We start from the raw sequence: 20,282 nt of genomic DNA on the forward strand, positions 1-20,282 counted from the left end.
AGCAGCCCTTGAGTTACTCTTGCAGCCCATCTCCTTCTGGATAAACAAACCTCCATTTTTCAGCATCTCCTTGGACTCCCTGTCTCTGGGGATTTGGGGAAGAAGCTTTAAGAGGACCTGCTCTCCCAGCAGCTCCTCCTACCATGGCTGTCTACCCTAAGGAGCTAAGAAAAACAGAGGAATGTTGGCCAAGTGGAAAGGTCACCCCCCTCCCCCCACACACACGCAGTGATGTCGTTCAGAGGTGGGGCTGGTGGGGGTGGGGAGTGATGAAGTGCTTCCTGGGAGAGGCCCTTTTAACTAGAGCTTTGGCCCAACCCAGACTGTGAGTGAAATCCTGGCTTCTGGAGGAAAAGCCCAGCTCTGGTGACTGGAATGGCCCAGTCTGGCTCAGCGGTGTTTGGGGTGGGGAGAGGCTGCGGAAGAGCCCCTGGAGCAGGGCCCTGTCCCCAGGTAGCATTTACTGGATCCACTCCTCTCCTCCACTGGCACCAGTGTAAGCATCTCACTAGTGGAACTGTATGGGTGGAGTAATCCTGGAAGACTGCCTAGAGGAGTTGTGGTGCCCCAAGCTTCTTTGGTCCTCAGAGGCCACCTCCTGCACTCTGGGCCCTCTCTGCTTTGCCCCAGCCTGGGTCATGGGAGCAACTGTCTCTCCATTGAGCAAGTTTTGGCTGCACCAAAGTCTCCTCCCATTGCCCCTCACCGGGCCTGTTTCCACTCACTGGGCATTCCCCAAAGCCAGGCATAGTCATTTCCCAGCTTCTCTGTGGCATGGGTGCCCCTGCTGTCTCTGTTAGAGGGATGGGGGGACTAAGGATCCAAGTGGTTAAACTATTTGCCTGAGGTCCCAGAGCAATTGTGGAGGGGCTGAGATTTGAACTCTCCCTATGTTCCTTCTACTTGGCTGACTAGACTCTTCAGAGACATCCCCAGTGGGCTTTCATGGGAAGCATGGTGTGCGTGTGTATGTGTGAAATTTCCCAAGGAAAGAGAGCCAAAGAATGGCTGTATTAAATTTGTTATGGAAAGTATATTTTCTTCTCTGCAGGTTGGTGAGACCTGGAAAAAACCCTGGCTCCAGGGAGATCCCAAGGATGCACCAGGGAGGAAAGCAGAGTAGAATGGCTTGGCAGTGGGAATGGGAGCCATATTCTGGAGGCTTGGGGGAGGCAATGGCAAGATATGGGGGCAGCCTGTGACTATCACAAAGTGGGGAAGTCAGGGCAGGGATGGGTGTACAGGACCCTCACTCTGGGGATGGTGGTGGAGCTAAGGAGGCATCAGGATAGTCTAGCCAGTTGAATGAGTGACAGTGAGGCTGGATCCAGGCAAGACAGCCATGGGGAGTGGCAAGAGGGCAGTACAGGAGGGCTGAGGGGTGAGGTGGACTGTGGGGTTGTCTCTGAGATGGCAGGAGTGTGAGGGCACATTTGGGGGCCAGTGAGGAATCCAGGGAGCCAGCCAGAGGCAGCAGGTTCCACTTGAGTGGTTCTGGGATGTGAGGGGGGACAAGCCCTCTGACCTGGGATACAAATCCCTGGGTTCTAACCCCATCTGCCCACTTCCATCCTGTGTGATCATGGACAAGCTGCTTTGCCTCTCTGAATCGCAAGTTCCCATTTTTGAAATGGGGGCAGACCCAAAGGCACCTGCCTAGCTCACCTCCCTCACTTGCGACCCACCCCTGAGGGCAGACAGACCACTCAGGGCTGAGAAGGCAGCAGGCCTGAGAGAGACCCACTCCTGAGTCTAGGGCAGGGGTGGCAGACAGCCCAGTCTCAACAGGAGTTGGGAAAGAAATTGCTAGAAAGTTGAACTGACCCCGCCCAGGCCCATGCTGAAACCAGACCAAAGGGCCCATTCACAGAGACTAGAGCCCAAGGCCTTGGATGGCAAATGATGCCTGAGGGTGGAAGGCTGGGCTTGGAGGGCAGTGACAGGGCTGATGGGGTGGTAGGCAGCTCAGGGCTCTAGGCAGCTCCAGCCCAGCTCCCCTGCACCTCCCCAAGGGGACTTTGGGGGGCCCACCTCTCAAATGGGATTAAAGCAATGGACAAGGAATAGTTACAATGACAGCTGCAGCAATTGCCAGGGCAAACACTATCAAGCCCTCCTCAGAATCGCCCCATACATCCTCCCAGGTCCCCCAGTCTTTGTTCCCCAACCCCCTGGGAGAAAGGTGCTGTCACTCTCCCCATTTCACAGTGAAGGAGTCTGAGGCTCAGTGAGGTTGAGGGAAATTCCCCAGAACCGAGTGCACTGTACAAAAGTCAGATCAGAGGGTAATTGGGATAAAACCAGGGTGGGGGTGGAGTACCGTCTAGACTTAAGCCTCCAGGGCAATCCTCTGATTTGAGTCTCTGATGAGGGATACCCAGCCTGCTGCCCCAGGGTGACCACTGAAGTGACCCCCAGTGTGGCCTGCTGTGGGGCCTGCCTGAGCTGGAGCGGGGACCCTACCACCTGCAGTGGGGGAGGGGAGACACATCAGCCATGAGAGGCTAGCGAATTTCTGGCAAAGCTCGAACCTGCTTTTTATTAAAACTGGTCTAACAGGTTGGTATGAAAGGGCTGTCCAGGCCTGCACAGGCTCCGCTTCTCCTGGAGGAAATGGGCCTTTGTGGAGTCTGCAGAGGCCCAGGATATCTTCTGTACAAACCCCCAGTCCTCCTGCCTTCTTGACCAGGATTTATCTCAGACCTTGCTTCACCCCGGGCAGCCATACAGGGTGAGAGGGCACTTGTCTCAGAGAGGCATTGGCCCAGCCATGGCCCCCAGCCCCATTCAGTACTGGGTCCAGTCTTGCTCAGATTTGCTTAGATGGCAGATTACTAATCCAGCCTGGGTGCAGGGGTCCCAGTGATCCAGGGGATTCTGGTACACTCAGTGGTTATGGGTAAAGCATCCCAGCAAGACATTGGCCAGTTAAACGTCTCACTGACAAGAAAAACCTGGGTGGCCTAGTGACATCTGTGTCCCAAAGTCACCCCAGAGGAAGAGTTGCCACTCCAGGGAGGGACACTCTACAGGTCAATCTCCACACTCACCTCCCCGCGGCCTGGAAGAATCCTCAAGGGCCCCATCTCCAGAACTCCTCCTACAAAAAACCCCATCCCTTCTGCATGCCCTCAGCAGCTTGGAGATGACGCTTCAGTAGGCCCTTCCCTCAGAGGCAGGGGAATGGTGATTACACAGTCTGGAGTCAGGATTTGAACATGGCTCTGCCCTTGGAAGCTGTGTGACCTTGAGCAAGCCACTACACCTCTCTGAGCTTCATCTCTTCAGCTGTAAAAGTACAACTACTGCTGGTATGCAGGGTTACAGTGAGAACTCAGTGGGGCATGGACTGTGTCCCAGGGTCGCCAGATTGCCACCCTCGCCTTCTCTAGCTCCCCACTCAACCTCCTATCTGGCCTCCTGCCCCCAGCCCCTTGTGAGGCCTCCCCACTCACACCTTAGAAGTGAGCATCAGACCACAGCACCCCCCTGCTAAACTCTGAGGCCAGGCACCACCACACTAGAATAAAATCCATGTGCCCAGGCCCGTGTGCCCTCTGCCCTCCTACCCCTCCTCCATCTCCTCAGTCCTCCTGGACAGACTCCCAGCTTCTGATCATAACAGGTTTGTTCCTGCCTCAGGGCCATTGCACTAGCAGTCCCTTCCACCTGGGATGCTCTTGCCCCATGTTGTCTGCATGGACAGTTCCTGCTCTTTTTTAGGTCTCCAGGCTTCCCAAAGCCACCCTCTGCACCCTCCAGCCCCCACCTTACTTTCTTTCCACTCTCTGAATGTGTCCTGTGTGCCCACTGGTTCACTTGTTTACTGTCCCTCCCACTAGGCTGTGAGCTTCATGAGGATGGAGACGGCATCGTCTCGTTCTCTGTTGAAGGGTGGCCCTGGATGGAGTCTGGCTCAGTTGGTGCCTGAAGAGCATTTGTGCTGGTGAAGGGTACTTCAGTCAAGTTTGTGTTTGCAGGGTGCAGTGCACCCACCAGACAGCTCACCCCTTTCTCCAAGGCCAGTGCTGGCAGGGTGTGCCTGTTTCACTAGCATGGGACTCCCCAAGGGTGATTCCATTGGCCAGAAGATTTTCAGCATTTGTTAGGCTGGGTCTCTGACATGCCCTCCACTGTTCCTGTTGCAGGCAAGTATCTCTTCCTGGTAGGGAAAGATGGAATGAACCAAGAAGTTATCTGGGGGCAGGAGAAGCTGGTGGCCCCTCTCCAGGAAAGAGTTGGCCCCTGGCTCGAACTGATGCAGGAATAGGTGGACAGAGTCCCATTGGCCAGGCCAATGCCTCTGCAGCTCTCAGCGGGCAGGGAGGCAGGGGTAGAACCCAGCATTCAAAAGCAACTTTCCTGGAAGCCACCACCACAGCTGCCTGTGCTCCCCATCTCATGTAGCAGTCCAGGGGGTGAGTGGGCAGCTGGGACCCCTTGGGTTTAGCTCTGCTCTGCAACTCCATTGTTGGGAGGTCTCAGCTAGCCCCTACCCCTTCTGAGCCAATGTTTCCTCATCTAGGGATGAACACCCAGTCCTACCTCCAAGTTTGCGCCCAACGCCTGGCACCCTATGGACACCCCATGGACAAGGAAGAGTTTTCTGTGTTTTCTCTTGCCACAGAAGATTTCTATCCAGGCCGCACCCCCAGGTGGGGAACGCCTGCCTCTGGCCCCTCTGTGCCCTACCACATGCTAACTAGGTGACTCAAATCTGGCGGTTGAGGAGATGGAGGGGTCACCTCAGGCATTTTGGGAGCAACAAAGGAGGCTGAGATCCAGGCTGAAGGATTAAGGAACCGCAGACATTGCTGGCAGGGCCATGGTGACCCGAAGAAGGCCCCACAGCCAGCCAAGAGCCCAGGTTACTGCCAGCAGCAGGGCAGAAGGTGCCTGGCTGCACACCTGGGCCTGGGCACCACTCCCAGGAAGGGCAGCACTTACTGCCTCACCCACCTCTGGCCCACTCTCACCCAGTGTCAGCCCCATTCTTTGCCGTGACCATCTCCATGCCCTCAGGGTCCTTGGCCTCCACAGCTCTTGCTTTTCATCCTTTTCCTGCCTCCTCCTTGTCATCAACACGTCATTCCTCATCCTTTTCTGCTCTCAGTCTGCAACTTATGATCTTCTGAGGGCTGAGAAAACAGGACAGTTACAACTGTTTCAAAGAAAGGGTAAGGAAGCTAGGAGCAAGAGCGCAGAAAATTTCAGGGCATAGTGGGGTTCCAGCAGCTGAAGTTTTCCAAACCTCCAGATGATGGAGGGTATTTTCATTTTAATTGCTCTCCCAACTACTTCTGGTGTGCAAGACTCTGAGAGGAGAGGGTTGCCCTAACCCCGGAAGCCCCCAGCTCAGGGCAGAGCTTGCCAGCTCACAGACAGTACCCCCAACTCAATTTCCCTGCCTCACTGCACAAAACACGCCCTCCCCAGGCCTCCTCATGGTTGGGAAGGTAAACCTCCGAACCAGGCCCTAGTGTCTTTGCACTCCCATACCTTATCCCTGAAATGATTGGTCCCAACTTTCTCTGACTGTTGTTCTCATCTGAAAAGATGCTGAACCCAGGAGTGGTCCACAGCACCCTCCACCCCACAGTATTCTTCACTTTCAATCTTGAATTAGCATCTCCAGGAGACAAATCTCTGGAGTCTGATGTTTCTCTGCCATCACTCCCTACCCACAGTGGCCTGGACAGGGACCCTGTAGGCCTTCACTTCCTGCCTCCCATCCCCAAGGGAAAGAGGGGAAATCAGAGGGAAAGGCTGCTTCCTGTCTCCCCAGTTCTTCAATGAGCTTCTGGCAGGGCCTACTCAGCCACATAAGGTCTCTGGGCCTTGTTTGGCCCATCTATAAAATGGGGGCGAATGATAAGATCAAAGGGGATAAACTGTATACAGAACTCATCACAGGCCCCCACTGAGGGCTCCATAAATAAAAGGTGCAATTTTATTGTCTTTACAGAAAAACTAGTGGAAGAAAAAAGGACTATCAAACTGGGTTTTTTGTTAAAACAGTTATTTTATAAAATCTTATCAGATGTGTATTTTTCTGTCTCACATGCAGGTGCCTTCCCAGGGTTCCAGGGAAGGGCAGGAAGCAGACCCAGCAGAGCCAGAGTGGCAGCCCCCAAACTAGCAGCCCTTTCCTGACACAGCACACACATGCCCACGCAGGGGCTGCCCCACGGTGAGACCAGCTCTGTACAGACCTGGCTCTACCCTGCGAGGGGGTAAATGACAGGTTCTGCTGGGGACTGAGGCTTTGGCTTCTTCTTTTTTTTTTTTTTTTGTCCATTTGCCTACCCTCCCAAGACAGACAGGGGCAAAAGAGGGTGTTCACAGGTGAAGCTGAAGCTTACGTCCAGGACTGGCTTGGGTCCAGCAGCAGGTCTCAGGATGAGTCTCTGCAGAGGAACCAGAGAGGCCAGGGCAGAGCCAGGGACTCCAGGCCACCAGGGGGCTCAAGGCAGACATGCAGTCAGGTTGCCCCTGAGACCACCCTCAAGGAGAATAAATAAATAAATACTGTATAAGTGTGCGGTCTTCCAGGTTGGCCTGCCCACCCCTGCCTCAGTTGTCAACCTTAGTTCTTCCGACTGTCATCCTCCCTGAGACAGAGGCTGGCTGGAAGGAGGGGGCCTGCCCTACCCTGCAGACTGAGGAGCCAAGGCTGGGGAAGTCTATGCAGTGCAGGTGATGGGGGCAGGCAACTGAGCAAGGGCCTGGGCCCAGCCCACCAGGTGAGACAAAGTCCTGCCCATCGTCTCCCTCTTCTCTGAGACATGGCTCACCACAATGGAGCCACCTGGGGGCTGGGGGTGCTGACCTCCAAGTTGCATGACTACACCCCGCCCCCCACCTCCACCATGCCTGCTGGCTCTTCCCAGTCCAGCTGCCAATGCACGAAGGCACAAGGATGACTGGAGGAGGGAAAGCAGGAGCCCAGGTCCAGCTGGGGCTGTTGTCCTCTCCTGGGTGTGGCTGGGTAAGGCTGGTCAGAGCTGGAAGGGGTACTGTCGGAGGTAGTCGGCCATGCGCCGGGGCAGCGGGAGGCAGTCCACGTCAGACACCAGCCGGTTGATGACAAGGCGGCACAGGTGCTGCAGGCTGCGGGCACTGCTTCTGCGCACAAAGGGCTGCACCAGTTTCAGGTGCACAGCAGTAGCCATGGAGCCAGGCAGTGCTGGGTCACTGGGCACATCTTCCTTCGGGGTAGGCAGGGCTGGGTGAGGGGTAGGGTCAGGGCTTTCGCTGCGGGTATCGGCAGCACAGGAGGCCACATAGTGCTGCACAAGGCTGACCACGTCCGGGAAGGCCAGGATGCGCGGCCTGGACAGGCAATTGGAGTCCAGGCGGAAGCTGGAGTCGGCATACTCAATGCGCACATTGGTGGGGCCGCGGGTGGTCTTGACCGACAGCGTGAACAGGTAGCTGGGGTGGGTGCTGTCGCGTACTAGGAACGTGCCCTCTGGCATCTTCTGCAGGTGTTGTCGGGCCTCACTGGCCGTAATGGAACCCCAATACCAGCCTGAGTAAGTGAAGAGGGGGCCGAGGAATTGGTCACAGTGGAAATGAACTGGGGACGCCAACCCAGGGCAGGATAAGGCTGTGCCTCCCCACTTGTACTTCACCAGGGAGGGCTGTACCCCCTCCATCAGACTCTCCTGGGATGGGCCATGCTTCCCAAATCAGATGCAACAGGGTAGAACCAAGTTTCCCCAGTGAGACTCCCCAGGACAAGGCCATGCCACACGCTTCAGACTTCCCAGGACAGGGCTCGCCTCCCCTCGCCTCAGACTCACCAGATTCCCGAAGGTAAGAGAAGGTTTTGGCAATGCACAGCAGATCCTCCTCGGGGTCCAGCACCTTGGGCTGCTCACTCTCCAGCTGGGCTGGTGTCTCCTCTGCTACCTCTTCCAAGAAGGCCCCAGCAGGCAAGGGTTGCATGGCTGGCTTGGGCAGCTCCAGGGACTGGGCCCGTAGAGACCGCTGCCCAATCCACTCTACCGCCAGCAAATGATGAGATCTGAAAGCGGGTGAACAGATAGTGAGTGGAGGCCCAGTGCTGCCCTCAATTCAAGAGATTCCCTATGCCCTAGACTGGCTGAATGACCTCTGGCCAGTACTGATTATGAGCCTCAGTTTCCTCTCTGCCTACCCATGGACTGATAGGCCCGGAACTACCCGCCCCACACACATATACTTATCACTACAGAAGCCCCCTTATCACTTTACCCACATGCAGTCCCTCTTTTGAAAGATTCTTCTCCACCCTCCTGCATTTATTAAATAGTAATTAGTCTGTTTCTCCATTTTGCATCAACCAAAACCAGAGATCATTCCCTACTGGCATTTCTAGTTCACGGAGGCCGATCAGTGTCCCTGACACACTGACTGGAGCCAGTGCAAAGGAACCTCACATTTGTGCCCTCTGGGCTGAGGTGGGCTGATTAAATGATACTGATCCTGGAGTCATGGGATGGGCCATCCTGGGGTCCTCCCGAGAGGCCCTAAGATTACGGTAAGGGGTCTGAGGTCATAATCTGCCTCCCGCATGGAGAGGAGTAGGGGCCACTCTGGCCAGGGCTTGTGGCCTCTACCTGCACAGGTCAGACTCCCATCCTGGCTTCCGTTCCTCCCAGCTGAGAGGTCCAGGGTGGACAGTGGCCTCTGAAGCCACTGGTCAATCTCACCTCCCCATAAATATGAGTTTCCATCAAAGGGCAGGGTACTTATTCCACATTCCAGATCCCACCCTGGGAAGCCAGCTTTCCTATACCAGACCCTACGATCTTGTGCAAACCTTGCTCCTCACTAGGCCTCAGTTTCCCCACTCAGACACTGAGGGGTTTGGTAATATCATGCCCTCAGAGGGCCAGGGTTGGGGGAGGTGAATCAGCCCCAGTCTGAGCAGTAGCTACCCTCCAGGGGAGGCCCAGCATGGAGATGCTGGGGCTTCCTCCCTGGGAGTGGGGGATGGGGAATGGTGGGGCCTGCTTCCTGAGGAAGGGGCCACTGTCCCTCCTGCACTCCTTACAAAATATATCCCCAGGCTTCACGACACAGATAAGGAAACCATGGGCCCTGCCCTCAAGGACAACCAGACTGTCTGGGGAAGCTGGCACTGGGGGTGATTATAACCCAAAGTCATAAAAGCACGGTATCATGGGGGAGTCAGGTTCTGCCAGTTCTTGAGCTGAGTCTGCCTGGACAAAGGAAGGAGTAGGGAAAAGGCATGCCAGGCACAGGTGACAGGATGGGCAAAGCTCTGGAAGTAGGAAATGGTGCCAAGTAAGGTAGGGAGAGGTGGGCAGGCAGAGAACTTGGATCTGACAGGTAGGTTATAGGTGACCCTTAGAGTGTTCTAACAAAGCAGGGCCCCACAATCACTCTTGAGGAGAAGAGGCCACATGACTCTGGCACATTATAGCTGCCCAGTACTTTTCCACACCTACCCTGGCTGCACTGTAGGAGCTCTGGAATCTCACTCAGGGCGTGAGAGGCCGAGCTCTGAGGACGTAGCTGGTGGCCTGCCTGCGGGCAGTATGTAGACAGCTGGCTGGCCAGAGCCCCTGGGGTTGCCACATCCAGACAGCTTAGCAAGGCCTCCGCAGGGGTACCGCAGGTGGGTGTGCGCACCACTGAGGCATATGTGGTATCTGTGGGTGTGTGATTGGTTGTGTTGGTCCCCCCAAGTTCCAGGGATGTATCCATGGCTGTGTTGTCGTCGTGGCAGTAGCTGGAGTATTCAGGTGTGGGTGGCCTGTGCATGTGTATATTTGCCATGGAGCCCAGTCTGTAAGTCCCACCTGAGGGCACACACCAGTGGGGTGAACTCAGCCCTAGAGCTGGGAGATCCCCCAGCAAAGTTGAGACTTGAAACTACCATTTAGGAATCCCTGCCCCCATCCCAGGAGGGTACCAGCTAGTGTGACTGTGTGGGTGTGGATCTGTTAAAAACCTTGCTCCCCCACATCCAACATTGGCCCTGAGGTTCCAAGGGGACCCTTAGCTGGGCAAAGTGAAAGAGGCTGTGGGATTCCAGAATGGGGAGTTCCGAGGAGGAAGACAGTGGGGGCAGGGCAGGGGGGAGGTGGTCAGGAGTCAGAGAAGTCAGAGAGAAGGAAGGCAAGTGCTGGAGACAATGAGAGAGAAGTAAGGTCTGCCCAGCAACTCTTGAACGGAGGGTTGCTTAGAGCAAGGGGCACATCAGACTTGACCTCCGTCCCTCCCTCACTTGGCACCACACCAGATCTGATAACAGCAGCCACAGGGCCATCTGGCTCTCCCTGGGCATGGAGCCTCCACTCATACCTTCTTCCTACCTCCCTGGAGCCTCCAGACCTCCAGTCAGAACAGTCTGGAGAGCATCTGCCCCCTTAGTTGAAGGAGATGCTGAGGCTCAGGGCCTGGGGGGATGTATCAGAGCGCTGAGTTGAGACAGTGGCTCTATCTTATCAGCCTCAACCCTCCAGGTCTTTGGGAAATTTGGAGAAGGGAAACAGGAGCCAAGGTCCCTCTCCCACTGGGACCCCAGGCTGGGGACAAGAGGATGGGTGAGGTGACAGTGGGGTCCCACGCCAACTCTCCAAAGAGTAGCTAGTTTCAGTGGGTGCCGGCCTGAAGGGCCTAACTGCTAGCTCCAGGCAGGAGGGTGAATACCTGGACAGAGAGGGGCAGGGGCCAGTCCAAGGTCACCATTAGGCAGGGAGGCCAGCACAGGCTGGAGTAGAGGCATTGCCCCGGCGCTCTGGGTGGTCTCCCCAAGCACCGGCCCCAGAAGGAGGTCTGGGCTGGTGAGCCACGTCTCGGAGGACTCCTTGTCATCGGTGTCTACCTGCTCCAGCCAGAACCCAAGCTAAGGCCACCGTGTGTTCGTCCCGTAGCCGGCTGGCTCCCAGTTTCCCCACCCATAGTGTGAGCAGAGGTGTGGGAAGGGTGTTGTCACAGCCCCCCCAGAGTCGCGCACTCCCGAGGTCCCTTCCTGCCCGGCCAGCTCCGTCCCGACAGTCTTTCCCAACACCCAGCCAGGAGCACGAGGCCCATGAGGCCCAGGCTGGGCGGAGGCGGAGAGTCGTGCTTACCCCTGAATGCAGAGAACCATGTCCCGGCGGCAGCGGCTCTGGAGCGCGGGCTCAGCCGGACGTCGGCGGCGGCTGAAGGGAGCCTGTGTGTGCAGAGCGCGCGAAGGGCGAGCTCCCGCGGAGCGCCGGCGGCGGGCGGAGACTGAGAGACGGCGGTCAGGGCGGCCCGGGAGGGCGCGGGGGGCGGGCCCGACGGGCGGGCGGGGCGAGCCACCACCTAATCTTTTGTCCGCGGTGTCCCAACCCTTCCCGGAAGCGGCGTCTTCCTAGAACGGCTGGGCCCGGGAGGGAGGCGGGGGCGAGAGCGGGGCCGTCGGGACTCGCGTCAGGGACGACGGGCCACGAAAGGAAACACCTTTGACAGATTTCCAAGAACTTTCCAGGAAAAGGGGGCGGGGACATAAGCGCCGGCCAATCCAGAGAGGGAGGCGGAGCTGAGGGCTCGGGTGGGCCAATTGCAGCGCGCGGACCCGGGGCTGACGCGACCTAATCGGGCGAGACAGGGAGAACTCAGGGAAAGACTGGGGGCAGGGCCTGGGGAAGCTTGGGAAGGGTCTGGGCTCCGCCCCCCGCCCCCGCACTTGCCTCACGCTCTCCGCTTGCCCCGAGACGGGTCCCCTCATCTCACAGACCAATCAGTGGTAGCGCGGGGGCGGGGGCGGGGTCCCCCGCCCGTCCTTTCAGTAAGCCACTCTGTTCAGGCGTGCGAGCTCCCCCTCCCTTGTGCCTGGCCCCCAGGATTCCCGAGGAGTGGAAATGGGGTGGGGAGTCGGGCGGTTTGGAGAAGGAACAGGAGGGGCAGGGTGCCCAGGGCGGCTGCAGATCCAAGCAGACCTATGGGGGTCGAGTCTGCGGCCAGCAGAGCCAGAAGTATTCAGGCGAGAACTTTTACTATGAGAGAGTTAGGGGAGAAGCACAACCCAATCTTTTGCACCAGGCAGGGCTATCCGGCCTCCGCCAGGTGCTGGCTTCTAGCCGGGCCCTGCCGTCCAGGGAAGTAGTGACTACTGACTTGGGAAGGTGGGATAGTCAGTCCCCAGATGGTCCAGTTTCTGGGTCAGTGCCCCCCGACCAAAATGCAAGGAGAGAGCTCCAAACTCATGGAAATAATTTGGAGGTGGGGCAATAGAGACAGGAGTGGGGGTGGAGAGAGTTTGCAAAGCAGTGACACCTGCTCCCAACCACTCAGAGTGCCTGCTGTTTAGTCCTCAGCAGCTGTTATTGCCCCCATTATGCAGGCAAGGAGACTGAGCCCCAGGGAACAAAATGCCTTGCTAGAAAACAGAGGACTGGGTTTAATCCTCTCTCTGAATCAGCAGCCCAGCCCCCTATGCCAGACACCCCTCCACCTTCTGGTTCACTGGACCCACCTGGGAGCATCTGGTAGGATTATAGGGCTGTGTGCACCTCCTCTGGGCCCTTTAGCCAGAAGGACTGAGGAGTGGACCTTGTCGCAGCAGCAGGGTCCATCTTTCTCTCCCCATCCCCACCCCCACACCGGCCCACCTAGGTAACCCCAGGTTCCCAGAAAATGAAGAGAACTGCAGGTCCCTGGGCAGGGATGGCAGCAGTCAGAGTCCTTAATGAAAGTGCCCAGGTCTTCTTGAGAGCAGATGGGACTCAGCTTGTCCTGCTCAGAGGCAGTATGGAGGAGCCCTGAAAGAAAAAAACTTGCGAAACAAGTTAAGATGAGAAAAGTCTTCAAGGGGCCCACTTGTCAGTGTTTCCTGATGAGATGCTTTTTTATAGCCCAGTGGAGCCCCTTCCTGAGGAGGCGGGGCCAGAAGCTGTCCGTCTGGCCATCTCATATCACCTCTCTTGCCCTGGCTGCTCCCCACGCACCCCTGGTCTGGCTGCTGGTCCCACACTGCCACCCAGCGGCACTCCCTTTCGTGACCTCACTTGCCATCTCTCCATCGATGATCCCTTCCAGGATAACCCCTCCCCTGCACCCTAGTGACTGACTGCTGTAGGATCCCCCTGCCCCTCCCCACAAAGAAAAAGACGGTTCACAAGAATCCACTGCAGTACCTTCCCCAAAGTCTAGTTCATTTGGTCTCTAGACTCTCACCATGTGCAAGCAATCCCCCCAACCCCTGTAGGATAGTCCAGATGTGGGGGGGTATTTAGCCCCCCATCCCCACGCCTACACTTATGGGGCCTCTGGCCCACTGTGAGCTGTTCCCAAGGCCTCAGGCTCCCTTCCCTTTGGACACACAGCTACCACGAACCTGTTCGTGCCCAGGTCCAGGCACCCCACAGCCCAAATCCTCCCATCAGTGTGAAGGTGGATATGGCAGATGGTTGCTGGGCTGAGGAATGACATCCCTTCTAGACCTTGGAACACCAGCAGCAAAGGGAAACCACATGTCCTGACTGTCCAAGTTAAGCGAGTAGCTGCAGAACATTTGTCTAGGATAGACCTATATGGGGAATGTGTGTGCCTGTGAAAGCATAGGCAGTGGTTATGGGGATCACCAGGCAAGAGGTACCACCATTGCTTACCTTTTACACTTCTGTATGATATGAATTACAATAGCAAGTTTTAGTTATGCAATTTAAATTTTTAACAAAAAAGAGACCAGCTTTAAAAAAATACAATTATACATTTTGAGTGATTGCATTCTGTGGTGATTTGAAGCCATTATGTACCCCAGAAAAGGCCATGTTCTTTTAATCCATTCCTGTGGGTGCAGACCTATTGCAGATGTGAACTTTTGATTAGGTTGCCCGAAGGTTGGTCTTAGATCTTTTATTGGAGTCCTTTAAAAGAGATAACCCCAGAGAGCTCAGGGAAGCTCACAGAGAAACATCCAGAGAAGTTTAGAGAAAAAGCCACAGACAGAGAAGCCAGAAGCTGAAGCAATGAAACCCAGGAGAGAAGGACCAGCAGACATCATCGTGTGCATTCCCATGTGACAGAGGAGTTGATGATAACCGGTTTTCAGAGAAGTATCTTCCTGTTGATGCCTTAATTTGGACATTTTTATGGCCTTAGAATTGTAGCTTGTAAGCTGATAAATCCCCATTGTTAAAGGCCCATCCATTTCTGGTATATTGCATTCCGGAAGCTTTTGCAAACCGAAACACATTCTAATTCCATTTTTAAAAAAGGAGACATCTTTAGAGAGACCACAGTATGCAACAAGAGGACTTTGGCTGGGGCAAGGAGCCAGCCTCCACCCTCAGCGGCCTAGCCCTCTGCTCACTTGGACTCAGAGGGTCCAGAATGATCTCTTGCTTAGCCTTGGCCTTTCCTAACCCAAACCAGTTGCCTCTAGAGGGCAACTCTTTCTTCTACCTTCAAGTTCCAGAAGTTCCAAATCACTGGGCTTCCTTTAAGGCTCTGAGATCTTGGATAAGATTTGTAAGTAGAGCTAAGAGACAGAGGGCCTAGTACCAGCTGGGCATAAATGAGTGAGTCTCTGTGTACACATGTGTGTACATGAGTACACGTGCAAAAACTTGTGTGTGTACATGTGTGCACCTGTGAATGTGTGTGAGCGTCTGCTTACAGCGCATGGATGGGGAGGGGCGGGGGAGGGACACCGGGAAAGGGCTCCAGAGGAGGGAATAGTAGAGGGTAAGAGCTGGGCCCTGGAGCTGTCTCAGGGATCCGGGTTCTGCCATGATAGCTGCTGACCTTGGGCAGGTCGCTGGACCACTCTGGGTTTGTCTGTCATGCTGCAGGGGTTGGGTACTGTATGAGTCAGTGTTCTCTAGGGAAACAAAACTGACAGGATATATAGAGATATAATGTAAATATTATGAGATTTTTAAAAATAGGAATTGGCTCACAGGACTGTGGGGATAAGCAAGTCCACAGGGCAGGCTGCAAGCTAGGAATGCCAGTGAGGGTTTTTGATGAATTTCTCAAGAGAAGCTGGCTGGCTGAAGTAGAGATGGAAAAATTCTCCCTTCTCTGTCCCTTTTAGACCAGGCTGGAAGCAGTTCTGCTCATACAAATCTCACACACACAAAAAATAAATAAAAATTTGTTGGTTTTGCATGTAGTTCACAGGGGTCCACACCACCAGACAGTAGGACTTTCCACAGATCCTTCCTGGATGACTGTACCTCTAGTCCTACTTGCACGGAAAGTTCTGACTGGTTCCATGTTCAGTTAAATCCTCTCATGGAGCATTATTTTCTGGGGACTTTCTTTCCAGAAGCTTAGAATTTTCCAAACCATTATTTTCTGGTTTCTTTGTGCCCAGGAATTCAGTTCTCAGTTTATCCCTTTTCTTTCATCTTTTAATATAAGCTGCAAGAGAAACCAGGCAGCACTTCACAAATTTAGCTTGGAAATCTCTTCACCTAAATTATCCAAGTTCATCGCATTCAAGGTCTGCCTTCCATCTGTCATCAGGACTCAATTTTGCCAAGTTCTCTGCCATTTTAAAACAAAGATCACCTTTCCTCCAGTTTCCAATAACACATTCATCATTTTCTCATCAGAAGTACCTTTAGCATCCATCTTTCTACCAACAGTGTCTTGAAAGCAGTCTAAGCCTTTTCTATCAAGCACCTCACAGTTCTTTCAGCCTCTATCCATTATCCAATTCCAAAGCCATTTCCACATTTTTGGTATTTGTAGTAGCAGCACCCCACTCTCCTGTACAAAAATCTGTTTTACTTTCCTAGGCTGCTTGAGCAAATACCACGAAATGGATCTGGTTAAACTATGGGAATTTATTTGCTCATGGTTTGAGGCTGGGAAAAAGTACAAATCAAGGGTCATCAAGGTGACGCTTCCTTCCAGAAAACTGTGGTGTTCTATAGTTGGCTGCTGGCAATCCTTGGTCCTTAGCTGGTAAGGCACATGGCAGTGTCTCCTAGTCTCTCCATTCTCTTCCCGTTGATATTCAGCTGTTTCTTCCCTGTGGCTTTTCTCTGTGTCTGAATTTCATTCTCTTACAAAGTACTCCAGTAACAGTACTAAGACCCAACCTGGTTGAGGTGGGCCACACCTTAACTGAAGTGGCCTCATCAAAAGGTCCTGGTTACAATGGGTTCACACCCACAGGAATGAATTAAATTTAAGGACATCTTTTCCTGGGGCACATCGCTCCAAACCACCACAGGTATAGCCCTCCCTCCTCTGGTTATGGTGAGAAGGTCATGGGGTGCCAGGGCAGAGCATCTACCCAGAGTCTGGTCAGCTGAGGGTACCCTTGAGGCTGCCCACTGCACCCCACTAGCCTGAAGGTGGCCTGGAGCAGACAGGGTCAGAGCCCCCACACCTCCACAAGGCCTGCACAGAGCGGGCACCCATCAACAGTTGTAGCACTCACCCACTCACTCACTCCACTCGTTTACTCACAGAACAATCATCAAGCACTGGAGGAGCAGCTTTGTGTGGACAAGGGCACAAGTTACCACTTTCTGGGAGCTTCTGCAGCATATGTGTGTTCGTGCTGGGGCTGTTGGGCCCTAAATGCTTTTTGGTGTAACCGAGGCCAAGAAAGCTGCAGTCCTACCAGTGGCCTCTAGATGGCAGCAGAGACCCACATAGGGATCCTATTGGGAGCTGCAACTTGAAAGTAGCAAGCCAGCTACCTCCGGCCCCTCAACACACTCTCCCTCTCTCTCTCTCTCTCTCTCTCTCTTTCTCTCTCAATGTGTGTGTGTGTAAGATCACAGGAGCAATGCAGATATACCCCAGGGGACAGTCCCCGACACTGTGGCTCTAGACAAATTGTTTCCTCTCTGGGGGCCTCAGTTTCCTCATGTGTAAAATAGGGTTTGTTTAGAAGCCTGTGTTGGCTTAAATACTTAAGAGCTTACCCTAGTCTAGGGTGGGTTCAGAATGAAATAGAGACCTAAATACAGGAGTGAAACCATAAAGTTAAGAGAGAATATTTGTGGCACTAGTGGGAGGGGAAGACTTTTTAAACACTACCTCTGAAAGTCCCAAACTATAAGATGAAAAGTTGATGGATCTGACCAAATGGAAATTAGGATTTCTGGTCCTAGAACGCTATAGACAGTCAACAGACCGGAGTGGGTAGGGGAGCCATCCTGCCAATCAAAACGAAAAAGACAGGACACCCCAAGGGAAAAATGAGCCAAGGACCTGAGCAGGAGATGCACAGAAGGGGAAGAGAGAAGCCCAGAGACATCAGAGACTAGGAAGTCGCAAATCAAAGGAAAACACTTCACCCAGGATGTTGGCAAAATCTAAAAGTTGGATACTCGGGCGGTTGGCCACGACTAAGGAAGTCGGAAGCTTCCGGCCTTACAAGCCATCCCGGAGGGCCGCCTGGCAGCCTGCAGAGCAAATAACCCGACTCAGGTGGATTCCTGAGGCTCCAAGAGTAGTAAGTCCAGGGCAGCCACTTCCTAGGTCGCCTGTAAAATCCGGTTCTCGCACGACCAAGACGGGACGGGGTTGGGCCCGCGCTGGGGTCTCCCGTGGTGGTTCCCGGAGCGCGGGATGTTTCCTCTCCTTCAAGAAGCCAGAGTCCGGGCGACCCCACCCCACCCCTACTTCTGCCCCCGCTCTGGGGCGGCGGACCGCCCCCTACCCTGCCGGGGCGCGCCTGGCCCTTTAAGGCTGACCGAGCGGGGACCCAAGTCGAATGACGCGCCCGGGCGGGGATGGGGGTGGGGGTGCGGTCACGTGGGCCGCCGGCGGCGCGACTCTCGGCCCAGGGCGCCCAGCAGCCGTCGGCTCCCGCGACCGCCGCCCCTGCCCCTCGCCAGAGCCGCCGCCAGGTGCACCGCCGCCAGGTACACCCTCACTGGGCCCCCCTCGGCGGCCCACCTCAGGAACCTCGCGGCCGCTCCGCGCCCGACCCCTTTCCGTCCTGACACGTGCCGGGACGGGACTCGTTTGTGCCCGGCTGCGCGACCACCTCCCCTTGCCGCGCGGCGGTTCTCCCAGGCGGTTCGCCCGCTAGTCCCGTCCTGTCCCCGGCCCACAGCCCAGCCCGCACAGACGCTCCAGAGCTGGACCGTGTTGGAGGAGTCTGGCAGGACTCACTCTTCCCCTCTCCCCCAGGTGCCTCTTGACGCGCCAGGCTGGGGCCTCCTCTGAGCGCCCCGTGGGGGCCATGGATGGCGAGACAGCTGCGGACCCGGGGGGGCCGGCGCCCCGGCCCGGTGCACCCAGCGGGCCCAGCTTGGGCGGTGCTCTGGCCCTCGGGGTGCGGCGGGAGCCGAAGAAGTACGCTGTAACTGATGACTACCGGTTGTCCAAGCAGGTGCTGGGCCTGGGTGTGAATGGCAAGGTGCTCGAGTGCTTCCATCGGTGCACTGGGCAGAAGTGTGCCTTGAAGGTCAGTGACCCCTCAACACAGCCCGAGGTGACCCGGAGGTCCCAACAGCAGAGGCCTCTGGGCATAAGTTATGGCCAGAGATGCTACTCAGTCTTCTATGCTCAGTATCACATTTCACCCTAATACTCCTCTGTGAGGTCAGGCTGGTGGTCCTTCCTGCTTTACAGATGGGGAAACCAAGGCTTACTATAGCTAAGCTCAGCGTGCCCCAGTGAGCAAGGGGTGGAGTCAGTGCCGGCAGATCTGCTGCACCCGGAAGCAGGGAAGGAGTTCCTCCTGGCTCTGGGACTCTGGCTGGGCCTATGTGTGTTCAGGCCTTAGGGGAGGCCCTCACTAAGACTGACTGCCCCTTCTGTGAGAAGCTCCAACAACTAGGATGGATCCAAGTTTCCCTCTGCCTGAGGCTGAGCCCTTGTTCAGACTGTGGCCCCTGGTCTGTTCTGGACTGCAGCAGTGGGAACTACCCGGGGCTGACAGGTAGGCAAGACGACCCTGGAGTGGTAGCCCATTGCACCTGTGAGCGAGGCGGCTGATGGGCTCCTGCTGAGTCACACACCTGTTTTGAAAGAGGCAGGCCCCGCTCCCAGCCTTACCCACCCTGGTTCTGGACAAAGAGTGGGGCAGCCATCAAGCCACACCATACCACAGGTTCCCTGGAGGCCTGGCCCAGGTTTCGCTTGATAAAGGTGGAATCGGGAATCTGGGAACGGCTGATCTAGCCACATGGTTCTATCTTTAATCACACAGTTCTGGACCCAGGACCCCAGCCAATACCCAGAATCCCTGTGCTGCAGGCCACTTGGATGGTGGAGCATGGAAGGGAGAGTGGCTCCTGGAGATTAGAAGTACAGGCAAAATGTCTTCCCATTTTATAGAAGTCGTGATTATAAGCCTGAGAGCAGAGTCTCAGATGTGGCTCTAATCTCTGCCCTACATTTGCAAACTCTTGGGCAAAGTCCTGGGCTCTTGAAGCCAGATTTCCGCTTGTCTTCAGGGGAAAAGATAAGGGGTGATGTGAACTTGAAATGAGATGATGCTTGCAGAGTACTTGGTGCAGGGCCTGGCAAGGCTATGGGACTTTTTTAGGGCAAATGGTCTGCAAGTGTCTGAGCAGGGAAGCTGGCCCCTGTTCCTTGTGTCTTTCTCAGGGGCACTAGGGCTGATAGAGAAGCTTGCCTCCCTAGGGTGGCCTTGGAGGGAATCATGAGGATGGACCCGGGGGGCTCAGGGCTGGGCCCTGACCCAGGCATAGCTTCTTTGCCTGTTACCCCAGCAGGGGAGGCAGAGGAGGTGGGCTTTTCAGAGTCCTGGGCAGGGGATTCTCTGGGTCCTTCAGGGAGAAAGTGGTTCTTCTGAAGGGGATGAAGATGGGGGGTGGGAGTCCCCACCCTGTTCCTGGGCTCCATCCTAGCCCCTTTGCCTGTGCTGGGGCCGGAGGCAATCTGGATAGGCGAGTGGCTGACTGAAGTCCGAGAACCATTTTTCAACACCAAGGGTTTGGGCCTGTGAGCCAGGGCTGAGCTCTGAGCTCCAGATGTCATGAACAAGACGGGCATGGGATAGGAGGCCAAAGTTTTGTGAACCCAGGCAGCACCAGCTGGAAGTGTCGGCTGGGCCTAGCCCGTTCCCTACAGGCACTATGTCTGTCTGTCTCTGTGACTTCCCCTGAGTGACTTGGGGAAACTTCTGTTTTCTGACTATAGCAACTTCCAAAGCACCTCCCTTCAAATCTAGGGCCTCAGTGTTCTCCCTGTTCTAGAGTGGGAACTGGGGTAGGCCCAGAGCAGGTTCTCCTCTGTCCCCCTTTTAGGCTTTAGTGGTGAATATGACTCAGGCTACTGGCTTGGAAGCTTTGGGACTTGGCTCCAAATAGGCCTTCTCAAAGGGGGTATGGATTACATGTGGTCTCCCCTCC

At 55.4% G+C, this 20,282-nt stretch overlaps 2 protein-coding genes across 2 annotated transcripts in view; one reads left to right on the plus strand and one right to left on the minus strand.

Annotated features, from left to right (window-relative positions):
* Positions 1-5,932: 5,932 nt before the first annotated feature.
* CISH (cytokine inducible SH2 containing protein) lies at positions 5,933-11,320 on the minus strand. Its single transcript, XM_037797152.1, has 3 exons — positions 11,088-11,320; positions 7,806-8,029; positions 5,933-7,531 (listed from the first exon to the last, which is right to left on the minus strand). Exons 1-3 carry the CDS (start codon positions 11,105-11,107, stop codon positions 6,999-7,001), a joined length of 777 nt encoding a protein of 258 aa, XP_037653080.1. The 5' UTR covers positions 11,108-11,320; the 3' UTR covers positions 5,933-6,998.
* A 6,384-nt stretch (positions 11,321-17,704) lies between these two features.
* The window catches only part of MAPKAPK3 (MAPK activated protein kinase 3), a 29,173-nt gene continuing 26,595 nt past the window's right edge, over positions 17,705-20,282 (plus strand). The window contains exons 1-2 of the mRNA XM_037797162.1: positions 17,705-17,819; positions 18,091-18,367. Coding sequence (XP_037653090.1) covers positions 18,143-18,367 — 225 coding nt within the window. The 5' untranslated portion in view covers positions 17,705-17,819; positions 18,091-18,142. The remainder of the gene's footprint in view (positions 17,820-18,090; positions 18,368-20,282) is intronic.

Source organism: Choloepus didactylus, chromosome 1 (assembly GCF_015220235.1).
Source record: "Choloepus didactylus isolate mChoDid1 chromosome 1, mChoDid1.pri, whole genome shotgun sequence".
NCBI classification, from domain to species: Eukaryota; Metazoa; Chordata; class Mammalia; order Pilosa; family Megalonychidae; genus Choloepus; species Choloepus didactylus.